This window comes from Pan troglodytes, chromosome 8 (genome assembly GCF_028858775.2).
Source record: "Pan troglodytes isolate AG18354 chromosome 8, NHGRI_mPanTro3-v2.0_pri, whole genome shotgun sequence".
In the NCBI taxonomy this organism is placed as follows: domain Eukaryota; kingdom Metazoa; phylum Chordata; class Mammalia; order Primates; family Hominidae; genus Pan; species Pan troglodytes.
In genome coordinates, this window is record NC_072406.2 from 105,163,202 (window position 1) to 105,185,459 (window position 22,258).

Consider the following 22,258-nt stretch of genomic DNA (forward strand, 5'->3'; position numbering starts at 1 on the left):
TTTTGGGTTTACTCATTATCAAAATGTATGATATACTTAGGCCGTTTGCATCAGTTTAGTACTGATTATGATAATTTCACCCAGAAGAAAAAAACCCAGCATAACACCTAAAGCCTTATAATCTCAAAGATAAGAGTAAAACATATCATATTAGACAATGTTTTTTAAAATTAAGTTAGAATAAATTCTGTAAGGATAATGGACTGGAAATAAGAGTTCAAAAAGAAAAATGTAGACTTTCTAAATGTTAAGGAATAATGTGTTCATGTATCTCTCTATATTTGTATATTTTATATTTTTTTAGATATGGGGTTTCATGGTAAAAAGGAATCTGAGGAGAAAAGAAAAATAAAAAAAAAAAAAGAAAAAAAGAGATGAGGTCTTACTCTGTTGCCCCAACTGGAGTGCAGTGGTATGATCATACCTCACTGTAGCCTTGAACTCCCGAACTCAAACGATCCTCTTGTCTCAGCCGCTTGAGTAGTTGGGATTACAGGCATGTACCACCATGCCTTGCTGATTTTTAAATTTTTTGTAGAGATGGAGTCTCACCATGTTGCCCAGGCTGGTCTCAAACTCCTGGCCTCAAGTGATCCTCCTGCTTTTGCCTCCCAAGTTGCGGGGATTAAAGCGTGAGCTACTGTGCCCGGCCCCATATTTTTTTAAATGAGTGATGGCTGGGTGTGTTTAAATGAGGATTTAGCAGTTTTATGTTAAATTCCATTTTATCTTTAAATGCATTATATCCTCTACATTTATTTAAAATTATGGTGAAAAAAATTAGTTACCATATTAAAACTGTGTGGGGGACATTATAGCTTATTGAAATTATTTTAATTGTTTACGTATAAAATAATTGGAAAAAGTTTCGTATAGGATACCTAGGTAAAAATATTTTCTGCATTTTAAGTTTACTTTAGACAGCACTAAGAAAAGTCATTTTTTGTAGCTACTTAAGTATAAAGAAAATAAAATCAGACTTTTTTTCAGTGAAAATGTGGATTTTGACATTTTTTTCCTGTAGTTTTTTTCTTTTGACTTTGGAGCCTTAGATGATTAGGGAAATGGTTCTCAACCTTTCCTTCTGATGTTGGATGGGTTCTCTTTAAACAGTGAAGAAGACAGAGGGGATTGAGGTATAGTAATTAATTTATTTTTTCAGTTATTCACTTACCTAATATTTATTGAGTGCCTTCTGCATGCCAAGCATTCTTCTAAGTGATAGGGATACAGTGATGAGCTAGATGGAATGTGGACCATACTCTAATAGAGTGAGGTAGTAAAGATAGATCTCTGTTGTTGGATAATGTAGCTGTTAGTTATATGTAGTTACTAAAATAATTAAAATTTAAATGTAAAAGTCAGTGTCTCATTCAGATTGGCCACATTTCAAATGCTCTATAGCCACATGTGACTAGTGGGCTACCATTTTAGACAGCACAGACATAGTAAACGTTCATCATCACAGGGAGTTCCATTGGACAACACTGAGATAGACTAACCAAGAAATTATAGCATGGTATAAGTGCTATGATAGGGAAGTACAGGTTGCTATGAGAGAACAGAAAATAACAAGCCTTCAGAAGTTAGGGAAAGCTTTCTCAAGGAAGTGATATCTCTGGCAAGTCCTGAAGGATGAGTAAAAAATCATATGGGAAAAGGAAACTGGGAAACTTATTTCAGAAATAGCCTGCACAAAAGCCTGGAAGTGAAAAGAGAGCAGTATATGGATATATTGAGAGTGAAAGAGTAGCAAGAGATGAGGCAGGGGCTTGTATAACATGCTCATGTTACACATAGGGCCTTGTATAACATGCTCAGAAGTTTAGGCTTTGAAGCTAATCTTTCACTGGGCTTCCCTCACTGATAGCCATATTTTGGTTTGGTCAATCAAAAATCTATAAAGCCTAAGTAGTAAGTTTGGTAGGTGTCAAATTGTTTAAACATAACTTTATTCTTCCTAATAGTCATGATACAAACAAATTACTATCTTTAAACTATAATGGCAAAACTTATTCTTGACATTCTGTATGAAATGCTATTAAACATTTACATTCTAGTTAGAAAATTTAAAGTGACTCAGGGGTAAAGAAGTATCTGTTTTAGTTGTATGTGTGTGTATGTGTATTTTTCATTACTCTGCTGATTTTATTTTAGGGTGATGAGGAAACATTTGAAAACTATTATCGAAAACAAAGAAAGAAACAAGCAAGACTGGTATTGCAACCCCAGTCGAATATGGTAAGTATGCGATATTTTGAATTGGTTATGTTGTCACTTTTTATCCCCTTATCCTGTTTTAATTTCTTCAAAGCATGTATCACTGTTCATTCAACTACAAATATTTATTGAACACCTACCATTTCCAAACATTGGTTTAGGTGCTAAGGGTACAGCAGTGAACCAAATAGATAAGTCCCTTTTCTCATGAGCTTACATTCTATTAGGAAAGATAGATAGCGAATTTAAAAAAAAAAAAAGGACCAACAAGAAATATATAAAATATCAGGGAATGATAGTTTCTGACAACATAGTGGATTATGTATCTTGATTAACTGTCCCACTGAAAATACAACTGAAGATGCTAGATAGACATTTAAAACAAACAAACAAAAAGACAAGAAACTAAGTGAATAAGGAACTGTTCTATATATTGGTTGTGGTGATAGTGTTACATTAGTAGATGTGTTTGTAAAACTCATAGAAGCTGAATATTGAAGAGTTTTATTGTATGTGACTAATACCTCAATATATCTGACTATAAAACAATCAAAACAGGAAAACCCAAATGAAGGCAGAAATGCAGATAGGTTTAATGAAACACTGAATATAGCTTTTATCCTAGGAGAATCTGCTGAGTAGGAAAGCATGAGTTTTGATGACATTGGGTACAGAGGGCTAAGCCCAGAGCCCAATCAAAGTATGTGTCTAATAAGAGATTGTCTCCCTTGTAAGCTGAGACTCCAAAGGATTTAAAGCCCCATTATTAGGATGAGCTAGAGATAAAACCATCTAAAAATCCTTCTGTTCCCTCTGGCGAATACTGTAAGGAAAATTACCTATCTCAAATCTTGCTGAGTGAACGAGAGAAAAAATCCCTCTGAGAATTCATAATAAGCAGTTTGTTACCACTTGTGTTTGCAACCCAAATTCATCATACATGGATAGTCAAAGACATCTCAAGCTCAACATTTCAAGTATTTCCATCCTGATACTATCTCCAAGTGCCTGGCAGAAGCAAATACAGATCTCTGCACCTTCATTCCAGAGTTAAACTGAGCAATTCACAGTCAGAAATAATTACCAAATGAGTGAGAATCGTAAGAAATACTAACAACAAAAATAGATTCTAAAAGACTCGATATTTGAATTATTAGCCATAGAGTATATAATAGTGCTACTTAGTATATTTAAAGAAATAAAAGCCAAGCTTGCTAATATAAATAGGGAACAGAAACTATAAAGAATGACCAAATAGATGTGAAGAAATATCAGGTAGAATATCTAGAAATTAAATACATATTAACTGAAGTTAAAAATATTATGAATAGGTTTAACAGTTGATGAATTCTCTCTTAGTTAATCTGAAGAAACTATGTGGAAGTAAGCATCACAAAGACACAGAAGGAAAAATTACTGAAGTGAGACATGAGGGATACAGAGAAGTCTAACATATATCTAATTGGAGTTTCAGAAAGAGGATAGAGCAAATGAGACTGAAGAATATTTGATGCCATATGGCTGAGAATTTTCTGGGACAGATGAGGAATAGAAATCCACAGAGTCAAGTCCAAGGAATCCCAGGTACCTTAAATAAAAAGAAATACACTCTTAGAAACCTTATAATTAAATTGCAGAACACCAAAGATAAAGAGGAATAGAAGACCTGAAAACGATTATCAGCTGTCTTGATCTGATTGACATTTATTGAATACTCCACCCCGGATGGAAGAATACACACGCCTTACATGTGCACATGGAAGATTCACCAATATCATATTCTGGGCCATGAAACAAACATCAACAAATATAAAAAGCTGGGCTGGGTGCAGTGGCTCACGCCTGTAATCCCGGCGCTTTGGGAGGCTGAGGCAGGCGGATCACCTAAGGTCAGGAGTTTGAGACCAGCCTGGCCAACATGGTGAAACCCCATCTCTACTAAAAATACAAAAATTAGCCAGGCATAGTGGCGCGTGCCTGTAATCCCAGCTGCTCAGGAGGCTGAGGCAGGAGAATCACTTGAACCCGGGAGGCAGAGGTTGCAGTGAGCCGACATCGCACCATTGCACTCCAGCCTGGGTGACAAGAGTGAGACTCTGTCTCAAATAATAATAATAATAATAAAAAATAGAAAAAGCTTGAAATCATACAAAGTCTATCCTCTGACTGCAAGAGAATTAAATGATTCATATGCAAAAAATGAATATTGACTCACCTCTTTCAACAATTAAAGTGGATCATGGACCTAAATGTAAGAGTTAAAATTGTAAACTTTTAGGAAAAAACAAAGGATAAAATCTTTATTACTCTACAGTGTATTTATAGTATTTTCCTATGTGAGTTACATAAAGCATGAGCCATAAAAGAAAAAAAAAGATGATTTGAACATCAAAATCTAAAACTTCTGCTTTTCAAAAGGTGTTGTTAAGAAAATGAAAAGGCTGGCTCATGCCTGTAATCCCAGCACTTTGGGAGGCCAAGGCGGGCGGATCATGAGGTCAAGAGATCGAGACCATCCTAGCAAACATGGTGAAACCCCGTCTCTACTAAAAATACAAAAATTAGCTGGGAGTGGTGGTGTGTGCCTGTAGTCCCAGCTACTAGGGAGGCTGAGGCAGAAGAATCGCTTGAACCTGGGAGGTGGAGGTTGTAGTGAACTGAGATCGTACCATTGCACTCCAGCCTGGCGACAGAGCAAGACTCCATCTCAGAAAAAAAAAAAAAAAAAAAAAAAAAAGGAAAGGAAAAGGCAAGATATGGACTTGGAGAAAATATTTGCAGAACTCATGTCTAAAAAGGGGCTTTATCCAGAATATGTAAAGAACTTGTATAACTCAGTAATTGAAGACCGATAAACCAATTTAAAAATGGACAAAAGATTTTTTTTTTAGTGTAGTACTGAGTTTACTAGAATAAACAGAAAATAGAACAGAATAGATGATTGAGAAACAAATTTAAGTGTATATAAGAACAGCTGTCGGGCTATTTTTTTTAGTTGACATATAATAATTGTACATATCTATGGGACACAGAGTGATATTTTGATACATATATAATGTGTAATGATCAAATCAGAGTAATTAGCATATTCATTGTGAAAAACTATACTGAACATCTTCTCACATGCTTATTTGCCATCAGTTTATTTCTGGTAAAATGTCTATTCAAATCTTTTGTCCATTCCACGCTCTAGGAACAAAGCTGGATGGAGAATGGACAAAAGATTTGAATAGACATTTTACCAAAGATAAACTGATGGCAAATAAGCATATGAGAAGATGCTCAGTATAATTTTTTTGTCAGGGAAATGCAAATTAAAACCACAATAAGATACCACTGCATACTTACTAGAATGACTAAAATTGAAAGGATTGATAATAGCAAGTGCTGGTGAGGATGTGAATCAAGTGGAACTCTCATACACTTCTGATAGATATAAAATTATACTGCCACTTTGGAAAATGGTTTGGCAATTTGTTACAGTGTTAAGCATACTCTTCTATGACCTAGCAGTCCTGCTCCTAGGTATTTATCCATGAGAAATGAAAATATATCTTTATACAGTGGCTCATATGTGAATGTTTGTAGTAGCTTTATTATAAACACCAAAAACTAGAGACATCTGAATGTCTGTGAACTAGTGAATAAATTGTGGTACATCCATGTGTATAAACAAATTATTGTATGTTTTATATAATGGAACTACTTGGCACTAAAAGGGAATTGATACATGCAGTGATATGGATGAATCTCAAAAGTATTATTCTAAGTGAAAAAAATTCATATGCAGTAAAGTTATATATAATAAGAGTAATGTTATATGACATTTTTGAAAAGACAAAACTCTAGGACAGAATGGGATCAGTGGTGGCCAAGGGCTATGGGTTCGGCAGGATAATTCTCTACAAAAGAGCAGGAGGGAACTTTCTGAGATGGAAATGTTGTATTTTTTTATTTATCTGGTGGTTACACAACTGTCTACATTTGTCAAAATTCAGTGAACTCTACATGTAAAAAAGAGTTAATTTTATTATATGTAAATTGTACCTCAATAAACTTAACTTTAGAAACAAACATAAACAGAAAATCTTAAAAGTACCCAAAGAGAAAAGAGGTTATTTTCAAGTAAACAAAACAATAAAATATTTTCAATTCTGAAAAAAGTAACTGTCAACTTAGGATTCTATATCCAGTGAAACAAGGGCAGAGATAGACATTTTCAGACAAAGAAGAGCAGAGTTGGCCACTAAGACATGCTTACTAAGGAGATCCTAAGGATATGCTTCAAACAAAAGGAATGTGATGCCAAAGGGAAGATGTGAGATGCAAGAAGGAATGAATAGCAAAAAAAGTATAAATATTTAGGTAAATCTAAAATGACTGTAGGAAATAATGTAAAATATTATGGACATTAAAACAACATAGAATTTTAATTTGTGCAGCAGCAATAAGAAAAAAATAAGATAGAATTAAAATACACAACAGTAACATAAACATCAGAATGAGATGGAAGTTAGTGAAATTAAACTATCCTACAGTTTGAAGCGTCCAGCAGAAGAGTAAAAACATTGACTAGCTTTAGAGTTTGGTTACTTAAGGATGTGTAATGTGATTTCCAGAGTAACTACTGAAGGAATAGAAACAGGGTATATATACTTTTATATAATACAGGGAAAGCTAGAATGATAAGAATAAAATTTTTGTTATTTGTGTGCTTTTGAGTTGATAAAAATGGTAATTCTAAACCTGTAAGCACTTGATAACATTGACTCAAAGTATTTAAAGCAAAACTGCCACAACTACAAGGAGAAATAGAAAAATCCACAAGTATAGTGAGTTTTAAAATATGTGTCAGTATCTTCTAAACCAAGTAGACATAACATCAGTAAGAATACAAAACATGCTTAATAGGCTTCATCTAATGGAATATATAGAATCCTATTTCAACAACTGTAGGAACATATTCTTTTCAAGCACACATGGACCATTATTAAAAATTTGACTACATACTATGCTGTAAAGCAAGTATCAGGAAATATCAAGCATTTGGTGACATGTAGACTGTATTTTCCAATCACAGTATTTCTAAGCTAAAACGTATTAACAATTCTTCCCCCAAAACACCTGAAGAAAAACCCAGATGTTTGAAAATTTGATCACATTCATGAAATTTGCAAAACATAACATTTGAACTTAATTGAAATATGAAATATTTCATGTAATAAACTTTTTATGAATGAAAGTCAAATGATCAAATATTTTTCTATATGCCTTGTTAAAATTATAAACAATAGGCAATCATAAAACCATAAAAGGTTTTGGCAGAAGATATAATCTGATTACTATTTGAAAAATATCATTCTGGCAGCTGGACAGGCTGGAAAATATCATTCTGGCAGCTGGACATTCTGGTAGGGGACAGGCTGGAAGTTGGAGAGACTATGTAGGAGGATGGTATAATACATAGTCAAAGTAGAGGTGATGACAGCTTTGATTAGTCTGCTGAGAAGGGGGTTCTGAAATCATATTTCCTTTTTAACTTGTTTATCTTCTTTCGAATGTACGTTCCATGAGAATAAGGACTTTTTGTTATTTACAGATATATCCCTGGTACCTAAAAATGTACGTGGCATATAGTAGGCTCTCAATAAACATTTGTTAATGAAGTTGTAGTGACTTGGAACTTACCTTTATGTTACCGGTATTTATTGGTTTAAATTGATTTTTATTTTTCATTTTAAGCATGAAACAGTTGATGGCTATAGAAGATATTTCACTCAAATTGTAGGGTATGTATCTAATATGGAAATAACTATTATTAATTTTATATTATGTTAAATGCCAGAAATACTTACTTTCTATTTGGGTTTTTTTTTTTTTTTTAACACATGCTTTGGTAATTACTGTTTTTAGGTTCTTTGTGGTAGAAGATCACATTTTACATGTGACCCAAGGATTAGTAACCAGGGCATACACTGATGAACTTTGGAACATGGCCCTCTCAAAGATAATTGCTGTCCTTAGAGCTCATTCAGTAAGTCAGACAATTTACATTACTAAAATTTTAATTCAGTTACTTCAAGAACTTCTGAGCTGCATAATGTCAGAGGAAAACTGTACCTCCATCATTCTGCATTTTTTTAGTAGTTGCTTAGATTTGGAAGTAGTAATGTCAGGCTTTTGTTTGATAATATCAGACTATGATTTTGCAACTGACTGGGGCTTCCCAAAACACTTTTATTCTAGCATTATAGAAAATGAAGAATTAAGCAGGTCTCATTAGTCTCAACTGACCTCTTCATTAGATCCCTGAAAAGCACCATGAAGAAAATGTTTTTAATTATCATTTCAATTCTTTGTTTCTAAAATAAACTCCACCATTAAAACTCAATAGAACTTGTTCTTCGATGTTTACAATTTACAGTAATACACTATAATAATGAATTTCTTTAAAATTTGCAATTTTCAAAATTTGAAATATTGAACCTTTGTGTAATGAGAGGTTTTTATAGATGAAAATGAAATGATCAGCTATCTTCCTAATGCCTTTTCTGGAAATAACAAATATGTTAGTGTTATAAAGACAATACTTAGTCAGTATAGGCCTTTTTAAAAGTTGTAGTAGTTTACCTTTATTAATATATTTTCATACTTAAAATTTTGTCTATTTATAATTTTATAATTGATCATTGAGATTTTTAAAAATTGAAGAAAGTTTGTTAGCTTATGTGATATTAACAACAGGTGCTGGAGAGGATGTGGAGAAATAGGAACACTTTTACACTGTTGGTGGGACTGTAAACTAGTTCAACCATTGTGGAAGTCAGTGTGGCGATTCCTCAGGGATCTAGAACTAGAAATACCATTTGACCCAGCCATCCCATTACTGGGTATATACCCAAATGACTATAAATCATGCTGCTATAAAGACACATGCACACGTATGTTTATTGCGGCATTATTCACAATAGCAAAGACTTGGAACCAACCCAAATGTCCAACAATGATAGACTGGATTAAGAAAATGTGGCACATATACACCATGGAATACTATGCAGCCATAAAAAATGATGAGTTCATATCCTTTGTAGGGACATGGATGAAATTGGAAACCATCATTCTCAGTAAACTATCGCAAGAACAAAAAACCAAACACTGCATATTCTCACTCATAGGTGGGAATTGAACAATGAGATCACATGGACACAGGAAGGGGAATATCATACTCTGGGGACTGTGGTGGGGAGGGGGGAGGGGGGAGGGATAGCATTGGGAGATATACCTAATGCTAGATGACGAGTTAGTGGGTGCAGCGCACCAGCATGGCACATGTATACATATGTAACTAACCTGCACAATGTGCACATGTACCCTAAAACTTAAAGTATAATAAAAAAAAAAAAAAAAAAAGATTATAAATAAGCTGCATTTTTATTTATCAGGAATGTAGATTCTTGATACACTGTCCAATGAACTACAACTTTTCCTAGCATATTAATAAAGAACAATACATTTTATCATGGTCGATATTCAGATCAGCTCTGAATATATAAAATTAAAGTATATTTCCTGTTAATTCCATGATACCAAATATGAAGTCATATTAAATACAGCATATCACTTTCAAAATCTTATTAAATGCTATGACAGGGACAGAGTAAATCTCACTGTCCCTTTGAAATTAATAATTTTCTTTTGGTTAATTACTAAGAAAATAATGAAATTGTAATTCTTATATTGGAAAAAGTAATACATAGTGTCTCTTTTATAAGATGGAAAATAAGTAAATAGATGAAATGTGAAAATACATAGTCTATTATAAACCTTTTTCAGTTTAAATAACTAGTTCCTTAAAATCTAAAAACTTTTGAAATATAAGCATCATAAGTATCATATTATGATCTCCCTCTAAACGTTTATACTGAATAGAGAAGGTCTGTTGTGGATCTAACCAACCAAAATTTTAAACTTATTATAAGTCTGGCAGATTAAAAGAAACATTATCAATTTCTTATTTCTTAGTTTTTAATCATATGACTCTGGTTTGTTGTTGTCGGTGTTTTGTTTCGTTTGTGTGTTTCCACCCTCAGTCCTATTGCACTGATCCTGATCTTGTTCTGGAGCTGAAGAATCTTATTGTAATATTTGCAGATACTTTACAGGTGGGTGATAACCTAATAATTAATGGTTATTCTGATCACTTAAAAACATACAAAATATAGGCTATACTCATTTATGTTATTGTAGATTAGTGGCAGTAAATTAGTAGTAATAAATGTTTACCTACATATTGGTATTCTGCTATTACCCAGGACTATTCATACCACTTCCTTTTCAATTATGAAGCTTAAACAGAACTCAGGGATGCTACCATCTTTTAAAATATTGATCATTCAGTTAGAATAAAGTATTTTTACAGTTAAAAAAAAGAATACAGAGTATAATGGAACCGTGAACTAGAAATTAGAAGATATAAATTCTGCCTTAGGGCAGTGAGAAGTGGGTTCTAGAATCACATAGACCCAGAGTTTCTGTTCTGCCTGTGCTGTTGACTAATTGTATGCCTGCAGGTTCTTTAAGCTTTAGATCCTTATTTGTGAAAATGGGTTTATTACTAATTTCAGAATTGTTTTTAGTTTTAAATATGATACTTTGTATGAAAACACATGATTTGAAAACTGTATGTTCATTTTCTTCCTGGTTTCTGGTTTTCCATGTGTTCTATGAGCAAATCACTTTACTTTTTTGAATTGTTTTTCTCTTTTTAAGAATAAGGAGGAGTGTTTGAACCCAGGAGGTGGAGGTTGCAGTGAGCCGAGATCGCGCCACTGCGCTCCCCTGGGCAACAGAGCGAGACTCCGTCTCAAAACAAACAAAAAACATGAAACAAACAAAAAAATAAGATTTTTCTTTTTATTGGGAGTAATATTATCCTCTCCCCTTCGGATATTAAAAGCAATATCACCGGCAAGTTGTACACCTGCTGCGTTATTGGGAGTCATATCATCCTCTCCCACCTGGATATTAGAAACAATATTACGGGGTGGGGTGTGTACACCCTCTGCGATAGTAACAGTAATATTATTCTCTCCCTCCTCGATATTAGGAAAAATATCACAGCGGGGGGTTTATAACCTCTGCGATATTGGGAGTAATATTATCCTCTCCCATCCTGGATATTTGGAACAATATCACAGGTGGGGTGTACACCCTCTGCGATATTGGGAGTAATATCATCCTATTCCCCCCTGGATATTAGGAACAATGTCACCCCCTGAGATGTTGAAAGTAATATAAAAAATAAGATTAAAACTGAATTACTTCAGAACTCAATATTTTTGTGATTTTCAGTATCAAAGTTTTGAGATTTCTAGCTTGTCCTTCCTCCTTGATCACAGATAATAAAGAATTGATTGCATTTTCTTTTCCTGTGTAAATTTATGGGATTTTATGGTTAGAAGTAACTTTTCATGAAGTACAGACTAGCATTTTCCAAAGTGTGATAAGAGCTGTTAAAGTGTCCCGTGGTCCAAAAGTAAAACATATTTCTCCACTGAAAACTTTTCTGAGAGCAAATTTATACCCATAAGTTCCCAAAAGGAAGATGATTATGCAGCATTTTCCCAATATATTTGACCCTTGAATCTTTTTCCCCCTTAGAACATCTTTTAGATCTAGAACTTTATATAATATGCTTTGGGAAATCCTGATTTAAACTATTTGCTTTATCACAAGAGTCTTTGCATCTTAGAATTATAGTTTTCTACTTTATTCTTAAACCTAAAGAGAAGATTCCACAAGCTCCTTTAGTAAATTATTTTATCACTCATGTCTATTATATATTAATTTGTATGGCTTATATTTTAACAGCGGGATAAGGTGGGATTTTTTGTTGTTGTTTTCATAAATTTTGTGATGACTATATAATACTGATCTCACTGCAAGAAAACTTTTGGGAAGTTTTATTTGGGGCTGTCCAAATTTTGGGAGCCCCTTTCTAAGTAGCTTGAGATATTAGGTTAGTGCAAAAGTAATTGCGATTTTTGCCATGGAGAGCAAAAGTAATAGTAATTTTGAATAGTAATTTTGCTGTACTTAATGACTTAAAGCACTTCTTCTCAAAGTGTGGTCTGTGGACCACTGGTCTGCAAACTGTTTGTTACTAGTCTGCAAATTATCTGTTAGATCCATAACAAAAAGGAACTTTCCTCAGAATGTAAATTAACTATATCCCCAAGTACAAAGTTTAGTGCAGTTAGCATCTTGCTACAAGCAAGACTTTTTTCAATATAGGTAGCAGCATCAATTTGTATTCTGGTGCAAAGTCCTTATTTCTTTGTAGACTGAAATAAATAGTTATTGTACTGGACTTTGAGTACAGCTGAATCTACAGTATTTGATATGGTACCAAGGAATTCTCCAGAGAATCAAAGAAAAGTCAAAGATAATATTTAGGTAATATTGGCACTGTAAAAGCAACAATGATAGTTACATAAACCCTTGCAAGGATACCTTTCTCATATTATTGCTTTGAAATATGACTGGAGAAGTCAAACCAGTCCTTCCTACTTTTTCAGAGTTTCTACAGTATTTTCATTTCACTCAAAGCTGACAGGCTGAGTATTAGGTCCATCTTATACTGAATTAATGATTGCCGGCTTTTAAATTTATAGCTATTAATTGAAGAACTGGTAAGTGTCTTTTCATGAAAACTAATTAAAGAATGTTACATAATACTTAGTTTTTTAAATCAGCCCTTGCCACCCTAAGGAAATTTTGCTTTTTAAAATGCCAGTATTTTATCTTCTAAAACAAAGCTGACTAAACAATAAAGTGAAAAAGTAATACCAGCATATTTATATTCCTTACTGCCTATTAGGCAAATAACAAGTAAACATTTATTGATTCCTTTATTAACATTTTTTGAGTACCCAATACATGTTGGCAGACTAGTTGATGTATACAATAGTAGAGACATAAAAGTCAGTAAGATAGTAGGGACGTAAAAGCCCTTGGCTTCAAGAAATTCACAGTTTACTTGTAAACGAATAAAATGTTTAATAAGGCATCCTAATGCAGCAAGCAATATGTTAGCTTTGGGCTTGCAGAAGGTGGAATAACTAACTTAGATTCTAGGAGTTGAGGAAGGCTATACAGAAAGTTGAAACTTGAGCTGGGTTTTGAAGGATGAGTTCAGCAAATAGATAAGAAGGAAAGGGCATTAATGGAAGAAAAAATAGCATGTGTAAACTATAGATAAAAGCATGGTGTGGTGAAAGTGAAACTGAGCAGCTTGATGGTATTAGAAACTGTAGAATATTGCTGTGAACAAGGAAGGGCAAATAGTGGTGATTAAACTGATGAGGTGGTTTGACCCAGATTATGGGACATCTTGTGGGACTTTAGTAAGCATTTTATAGTTTTTAGGCAGGGGAATGGCACAATCAGATTTATATTTTTGAATGAAATTTTGAGAATCTGGGAAATAGATAGAGAGAGATGGTTGAAATTTTAGTTTAGAAAGCTTTTACAATGGTCTAGGTAAGAGATATTAAGGACCTGAGATAAAGCAGTGGCACTAAGAATATTTCTGGAAGAAAGAAAGATGGGTAGATGATGGAGAATGATAGATTTGATTTGTAAAAGGTAAAAATCAGAAGAATTTGGTGACAACTCAGTGTGTGTGTGTATGTGTGTGTGGCAGGGGTGGGGTGTTTAGATGGTTTTCTAGATTCTCTGTTGATAAACTAGGTTGATGATAGCATTATTATGGATAGGAAATAAGAGGAATACTTGATTTCATTGGAGAGAGGAAGTGAGTTTAATGTACTTGCTGGCTGAATGACTGGAGATGAAACAGGTGTTGGAATTAAATATTTGGAATTTAGAGAGGCCTAGCTAGAGATGCAGATTTGAAGTAATCATCAGAGGTTGAAATCATTAGACTTGAGATTGCCCTAGCGAGCTAGCAGAAAAGATTAAAGGTTAGAGATAGAAGTTACACAAGGAAACTGGAAGGATTGTTCATAGATGTAAAAGGAGAACAAGAAGAGTGACTGGTGTTATAGAATTCAAAGCAGAGGAATTTCAAGAAAGAGATGTCAGGTAGAGTGAGATCATTGAATTTGATATTTAGGAGATAGTCTGTGACATTGTTGAGTAGTTTAAATAAAGGAATAGAAGTGAGAGATTGTAGTACTTTTGACTATGAAGGGAGTGACAGAGGCAGCTGACAGGCTACAGAAAATTGAGGGAGAGCTGTTTTGGTCTCTTGTTTTTCTTGGCTTAAAGATGGGAAACAATTTAGCATGTTTATTTAGCCAAGAGAAAGGTGCCTGTGGAAGTTAAAGACATAATAGAGTAAGAAGTTAACCCATGGAATGGTTTATGTGGAAGGAGATAGGCTCAAGAACAAAGATGGAGAGAGAAACCTTGGAGAGACAAGTGGAGAATTCTGTGAGGTGAGAGAGAATGTTTGGTCCCGATATGGGTAAGATTTCAATGAGTTTGGAGTCGGAAAGAATAAAATTCGGAAGTGTGAATCTTTAATGGAAAGATATAAATTTTCCCAATGTGACAAACTCAGTCTTAAATTGAAGGTGCAAAAGGAAGCCAGCCTGTCTCAGGCAGAATCCATTCCCTTTTCTTCTTGTATCCTTGGGCACCACTTCCGAACACACTGTTATGTAAAAACTTATCTTGAATTTTTTCCTCCAGCTCTGACTTCTAATACTTTTTAAGGCTAACACTGTAATCATTACTAAAAAGAGAGAGAAGAAATGGAAAAACCATTCTATTCTCATAAAACTCTTTCTGAACCTCTTTTTTACCAAATGCAATGTAGTAGAAAGTCAAAATGTATCTTTTTTTTTCTTACTGTGAGAATGGCATGCAATGGGATCTAGTGATTCCTTCCAAATGATTCTCTAGTATTCCCAACATTTTTAATGAATATTTTTGTACACTTGTTTATCTGCTTTTTTTTTTTTGTATTTTAGGGTTATGGTTTTCCAGTGAACCGACTTTTTGACCTTTTATTTGAAATAAGAGACCAATACAATGAAACACTGCTTAAGAAATGGGCTGGAGTTTTCAGGTTAGTCTAAGTCATGGTGCCTTAATATAATGAATATGTTTGTCAAATGCTCAAGTGGTTCATTTGCATATATTAATAAAAATGCTTATAATCATTTTTATTGTAGTAAAGTACACATAGAATTTACCATCTTAGCCATTTTCAAGTGTATAGTTCAGTGGTGTACACTCAAATTGTTGCAACTGTCACCACCATCCATTTCCAGAACGTTTTCATCTTCCCAAATAGAAACTCTGTACTCACTTAACAATAACTCTCCATTTCCCCCTTCCCCCAGCCTCTGGCAACCACCACTCTTGCTTTGTCTCTAAAATTTGACTGCTCTAGGTACCTCATGTAAGTGGAATCAGATATGTTTGTTCTTTTGTGTCTGGATCATTTCACTTAACACAGTGTCTTCAAGGTTCATCCATGTTGTAGCATGTCAGAATTTCATTCCTTTTTAAGGCTGACTAATATTCCATTGTCTTTATATACCACATTTTGTTTATCAGTTCATCTGTTGATGGACATTTAGGTTCCTTCCACCTTTTGACTATTGTGAATAATGCTGCTGTGAACGTGAGTACAGTATACATATATCTGTTTGAGTCTCTGCTTTCAAATCTTTTGGGTTTATACCCAGAAGTGAAATGCTGGATCATATGTAAATATATCTTTAATTTTTTGAGGAACTACCATACTGTTTCTATAGTGGCTGTAACATTTATAATCAGTTCTTAATGATACTTGCTTGTAGTTCTAATATCTGTAATTTTTTCCTAGTAAATGATTAAATACTTATAAGACTATAAGTATTCAAAGATATTTTGTATTAGAGACAGAAATTTACAGCTTTTAAATTTTGTTTTGGGCAAGTGCTGTTTTTACAAATAAAATAACTAGATTAAGAATCTTTAAGAATCTAAACGAGAAAATTACTTTTGCTTTAACCACTTATCTGCAGGCCATGGACAAAAGTATTTTAATATCTGTGTAACTTTTTAGTGACATGAGAAGAGAAATATGCCCCCCCCACTTTAATTACTAAAAGTTTTCCTCCCTCCCTTCTTTCTTTCTTTCCCTTTTTGTCTCTTTCTCTCCATCCTTCTCCCTTACAGGAAGAAAAAGTCAATCTTGAGGTTTTACATCTTGTTTACCCAAAATATGATAGAAGTAATGTGTCAATATTTGATGATATTAAAATAAAAGTATGTTAGATGATTTAATACCAGCTTAGCACTTATCCCATCAACTTTCAGAACTATGGAGATTGACCTTCTAAATACTGTAATAGAAATTTTCGAACAGGGTGAGGTGGCTTATGCCTGTAATCCCAGCACTTTGGGAGGCCAAGATGGGAGGATCTCTTGAGGCCAGGAGTTTGAGACCAGCCTGGACAACATAGTAAGACCTTGTCTCTACAAATAAAAAATAAAAAAATTAGCTGGGCATGGTGTTGCGCACCTGTAATCCCAGCTACTTGGGAGGTTGAGGCAGGAGGATTACTTGAGCCCAGGTGTTTGAGGCTGCAGTGAGCTATAAACACACCACTGCACTCCAGCCTGCACAAAAGGGCAAGACTGTGCTCTTAAAAAATATTTTTTTAGTGCCTAAGTGGCTCATAAGGTGATACACATCTAGTAAAATCAACTAAACAAATCCTTATTTGAGTTTTTGGTATTTACATTCTTCAGGAGTGATATTATCAGGATGCTATCCCAGATGGATAATTGACAGTCCTGATGAGTCATATGGAACTATCAACAATTATTTTTATTAGCTATTTTAAAAATAAAGGTAGCATTTATTGATAAAGATGGTAATCTAGAACATATATGCTATGATATAATGTATAATATGATGTAATATGATATTTTTATAGTTATAAAATCTTATAGACTTGATGTTATTTAACTGGCCTCTTCAGAAGGGTGTTTATGTTTTCATAACTGTCGATAGATTGTATTGGGCCAGCTATTCTCTCTTACCTGTCTTAAGACTTCTAGTAGTAAGATTGTTCCTCAAGACTGGGGAAACCATGAGGTATTGTTTTCTGTCTGGGAAGCTAATGGCTTCATTCACATAGAGATAGGATTAATTTTATCCTCCAAAGTAATAGTGGAGGAGAACAAATGATAGCATGTCAATTTTAACACAAAATTTCCAAATATATTTTGACTTCTGCTTTTAATACTCTTCCAGATCATGCTTTTTGCCTAATTTTTTTTTTTTTTTTTTGAGACGGAGTCTTGCACTGTCACCTGTGCTGGAGTGCAGTGGCGCGACCTCGGCTCACTGCAAGCTCCGCTTCCTGGGTTCACGCCATTCTGCCTCAGCCTCCCTAGTAGCTGGGACTACAGGCGCCCACCACCACGCCCAGCTAATTTTTTGTACTTTTAGTAGAGATGGTGTTTCGCCGTGTTAGCCAGGATGGTCTCGATCTCCTGACCTCGTGATGCACCTGCCTTGGCCTCCTAAAGTGCTGGGATTACAGGCGTGAGCCACCCCGCCTGGCCACCTAAATTTTTAAGAAGTAGCACAACTTAAGCTTTGCTTACCTCTGACCCGTATCCTTAAATATTTTATAAATAGTGAATTGACAACCTAACAATTAAATGGGGGAAAAAGAAAAATTATCAATATTGAATGATATTCAAAACTTGACTACTTCCATGATAGAATTTATAACCTGACTACTGTTACATTTTATCTGTATGCAGCTCTCTCTCACTATATTATGAGCCCTGTTTTATTTTTGTATTATTTTTGGATACATGTGCTTTTATTTAGTTTTTAATTGACAATAATTTTATAGATTTATGAGGTACAGTTTGATGTTTTGGTATATTGTATACATTATGGAATGATTAAATCAAGCAAATTAACATATCCATCACCTCACGTACTTATTTTTTTTTTTAATGGTGCAAACATTTAAAATCTACTGTTGGCAATTTGAAATATATGTTACATTATTATTAACCATAGTCACCTTGCTGTGGAATAGATCTCAAAAACCTATTTCTCCTGTCTGACTGAAACTGTACTCTTTGACAAACATCTTGGCACCTCCCTACCCTGCCTATGCCACTTTCTGATCGCCCTACCCTCTGGTAACCTATAAATCAGAAATCAGGCTTCTCTCTACTTCTGTGAGTGTGACTGTTTTAGATTCCTCATATAAGTGAGATTATGCAGTATTTGACTTCTGTGCCTAGCTTATGTCACTTAGCATAATGTCCTCAAGGTTCATCCTTGTTGTTGCAAATGACAGAATTTCCCTCTTTTATAGGGCTGAATAGTATTCCATTGTGTATATGCACTTTTTAAAAATCCATTCAAAGGTCAATTCCGTATTTTGGCTATTGTGAATAATTCTGCAGTGAACATGGGAATGCAGATAACTCTTTGAGATACCGATCTTTTTTTTTAAATTTTTATTATTTTTTTTGAGACAGAGTCTTTGCTCTGTCACCCAGGCTGGAGTGCAGCAGCGTGATCTTGGCTCATGGCAACCTTCGCCTCCCAAGTTCAAGTGAGTCTCCTGCCTCAGCCTCCCAAGTAGTTGGGATTACAGGTGTGCACCACCATGCCCCACTAATTTTTGTATTTTTAGTAGAGACAGGGTTTCACCATCTTGGCCAGCCTGGTTTCAAACTCTGACCTCAAGTGATCCGCCTGCCTTGGCCTCCCAAAGTGCTAGGATTACAGATGTGAGCCACTGTGCCTGGCTTGATACTGATTTTAATTCTTTTGGTTATGCACCCAGAAATGAGATTGCTGGGATCATATAGTAGTTCCATTTTTAGTTTTTTGAGGAACCTCCATCCTGTTTTCCATAATGGATATACTAATTTACATTGCCACCAACAGCGTGCAAAGGTTCCCTTTCTCCACATCCTCACCAACACTTATCTTGTGTCTGTTAGATAATGGCCATTCTCACAGCTGTGAGGTGATACCTCGTTGTATTTTTTTTTTTTTGAGACAGAGTTTCGCTCTTGTCGCTCAGGCTGGAGTGCAATGGTGCAATCTCAGCTCACTGCAACCTCTGCCTCCCAGGTTCAAGTGATTCTCCTGCCTCAGCCTTCCGAGTAGCTGGGATTACAGGCCTGCACCACCACGTCCGTCTAATTTTGTATTTTTAGTAGAGATGGGGTTTCTGTATTTTGGTCAGGCTGGTCTCGAACTCCCGACCTCAGGTGATCCGCCTGCTTCCGCCTCCCGAAGTGCTGGGATTACAGGTGCGAGCCACCGTGCCTGGCCAGCCTTGTTGTATTTTTAATTTGGATTTCCCTGATGATTAGTGATGTTAAGCTTTGCTTATTCCTGATCTGTATACCTGTTGGACATTTTTGTGTCTTCTTTTGATAAATATCTATTCAGGTCCTTTGCCCACTTTTTAATTCAGTTATTTGTTTTCTTCTATTGAGTTGAGTTCCTTATGTATTTTGGATACTAACTCCTTATTATATGTATCAGATATATATCAGCAAATATTTTCTCCCAGTCTGTAACTTGCCTCTTCATTCTGTTGTTTCCTTGCTGTGCAGAAGCTTTTTAGTTTGATCCAGTTTATTTGTCTACTATGGCTTTTGTTGCCTGTGCTTTTGGGGTTATATTTTAAAAAATCATTATCTAGACCAATGCCATGGAGCTATTTATATTCTTGATTGCCTAGCCCTAGTATAGTGCCTGACAGAGTAGGAACTTATACACGTTTATAGAATTTGGTTCTATAAACAGATCATTTTAAGACTACATTAACATTCTTAGAATATAAATGTGCCTTACATTAAATTATCTCTTCTTCCATAGTAACTGGTTCCCTGGCATTTGTATAAAGTTAGTAGTTTATTGTCTTCTAGTAGTTACTTTCCCTGTAACTTGCCTTTTAACCTTTCATCATTTTTATTTTTATTTTTAAAACAGAGACAGCATTTCGCTGTGTTGCCCAGGCTGGCCTCAAGTGTTCTGCCTGCGTCAGCCTCCCAAAGATTACAGGTGTGAGCCACCTCATTTAGCCCTGCCTTTTAACGTTTTACTTTATTTTTAAACTCTATGTAGAATGAAATAGAATTAGCGAAAGTAAATATCAAAAAAGTAATTTTTGTATTTTTTGGTAGAGCTGGGTGTGGTTGATTAGTGGCGCACACCCTGTAGTCCCAGCTACTGAGGAGGCTAAGGTGTAAGAATCGCTTGAGGCCGGGCACAGTGGCTCACGCCAGTAATCCCAGCACTTTGGGAGGCCAAGGTGGGTGGATCACCAGGTCAGGAGATTGAGACCATCCTGGCTAACACAGTGGAACCCCGTCTCTACTAAAAAAACAAAAAAAAAATTAGCTGGGCACGGTGGCCAGTGCCTGTAGTCCCAGCTGCTCAGGAGGCTGAGGCAGGAGAATGGCGTGAACCCGGGAGGCGGAGCTTGCAGTGAGCCAAGATCGCGCCACTGCACTCCAGCCTGGGCGACAGAGCTAGACTCCGTCTCAAAAAAAAGAATCGCTTGAACCCAGGAGTCTGAGGCTGCAGTGAGCCGAAATTGCACCACCGCACTCCAGCCTGGGCGACAGAGTGAGACCCTGTCTTAAAAAAAAATTTTTAAAAAAGTAAAGCTTTCATTTATGCTACTTCCTTTCTACCTCTACTGTTGCAGCTTTAATTCAGATCCTCGTCACCTTTTATTTAGATTATTCTTCAGTTTTTCTAAGTGATCTCTCTGTGTTCATTATTAGGCTTTTTCCAGTTTATCCTTCACACAGTGAATATCTTCCTATGACATTCCCTTTCCTAAAACCTTTTAATGCCTACAGAGTGAAATCTGGATGTCTGTTTGCACACCTGTCCAATCTCATTTTTCACCATGTCCCTCAGACTTTATACTTTGTAATACTGCACTACTTGTGGTTTTACACCCCCCCACACACTAATGCTTTTTCACTCCTTGTGCCTTTGCGTATATATTCCAGTGGTCTAGAATGCTTTTCTCCCATAATCTCTTTAGAAATTTTTTTCATCTGTAAAGACCCTAGAGGACCACTAACTTCTCTGTCTAACTTTCCATGAGATGTTCTTCACGTACTCTGATAGTCACTTCCTTCTTTGTCCTGTTTCTGAACCTTGTACTTCTTGTATTGTATGTATAGCACAACATTATAGATGTTATAATTTGTTTGCATATCTGTCTCTCCTATTAGATTTCTTGTGTTTATTGTCATGAGGTAGGGAATTGTCATCACAGCCCAGAGCCTAGCACATAATAGGTGCTCAATAAATATTAATCAAAATTATTTAATTAAAAGGAAATCAATGATTGGATGACAGTTACGTTAGGACAGCCTAGGTTATGCTACAGCAACAAAAATTCCCCAAATATCAGTGGATGAACATGTTTTATTCCTCACTCACACAGAAGCCCACGATAGGTTTACTAGTCAGAGATACAAGCTATTTGCATTTGTGATTCTAACTTTTCAACGTGTTGTCTTCCTTGTCACCATGGGAAGGAGGTTTGCACAATTGGCTCATAAAGGCTTTAAACTCAAAGCAACACATGTCACTTCCATTCACAGCCCAATGGCCAAAACTAGTCATATGGCCCTGCCTAACTGCAAGGGGGTGTACAGGAGAGCACATGGATATTTGATGAGTAGTAACTGTTTCTGCGTCACCAACTATAAAAGATCCATTTCTAATCATGACATTATGAGAGGCTAAACAAATATAACACATTGTTTTGATCTTCAAGAGTTTATAATCTCATTGGGAAAAGAGAAGACACAAGATACACAACTTGAGAATTATTCCTATCAAGAATTATGACAGGAGGCTGGGCACAGTGGCTCACGCCTGTAATCTCAGCACTTTAGGAGGCCGAGGCAGGCAGATCATGAGGTCAGGAGATCGAGACCATCCTGGCTAACACGGTGAAACCCCTTCTTTACTAAAAATAAAATTAGCCAG

General features: G+C 35.3%; 1 protein-coding gene across 36 annotated transcripts in view; it reads left to right on the forward strand.

Annotated features, from left to right (window-relative positions):
- EXOC6 (exocyst complex component 6) overlaps window positions 1–22,258 on the forward strand; it is a 254,843-nt gene that overhangs the window by 123,154 nt on the left and 109,431 nt on the right. For all 36 annotated transcript variants that reach the window (XM_054659792.2, XM_054659800.2, XM_063782004.1 and 33 more), the window contains 5 exons: window positions 2,158–2,241; window positions 7,963–8,009; window positions 8,134–8,254; window positions 10,311–10,382; window positions 15,219–15,316. In XM_054659792.2, the coding sequence (XP_054515767.2) occupies window positions 2,158–2,241; window positions 7,963–8,009; window positions 8,134–8,254; window positions 10,311–10,382; window positions 15,219–15,316 (422 nt within the window). The remainder of the gene's footprint in view (window positions 1–2,157; window positions 2,242–7,962; window positions 8,010–8,133; window positions 8,255–10,310; window positions 10,383–15,218; window positions 15,317–22,258) is intronic.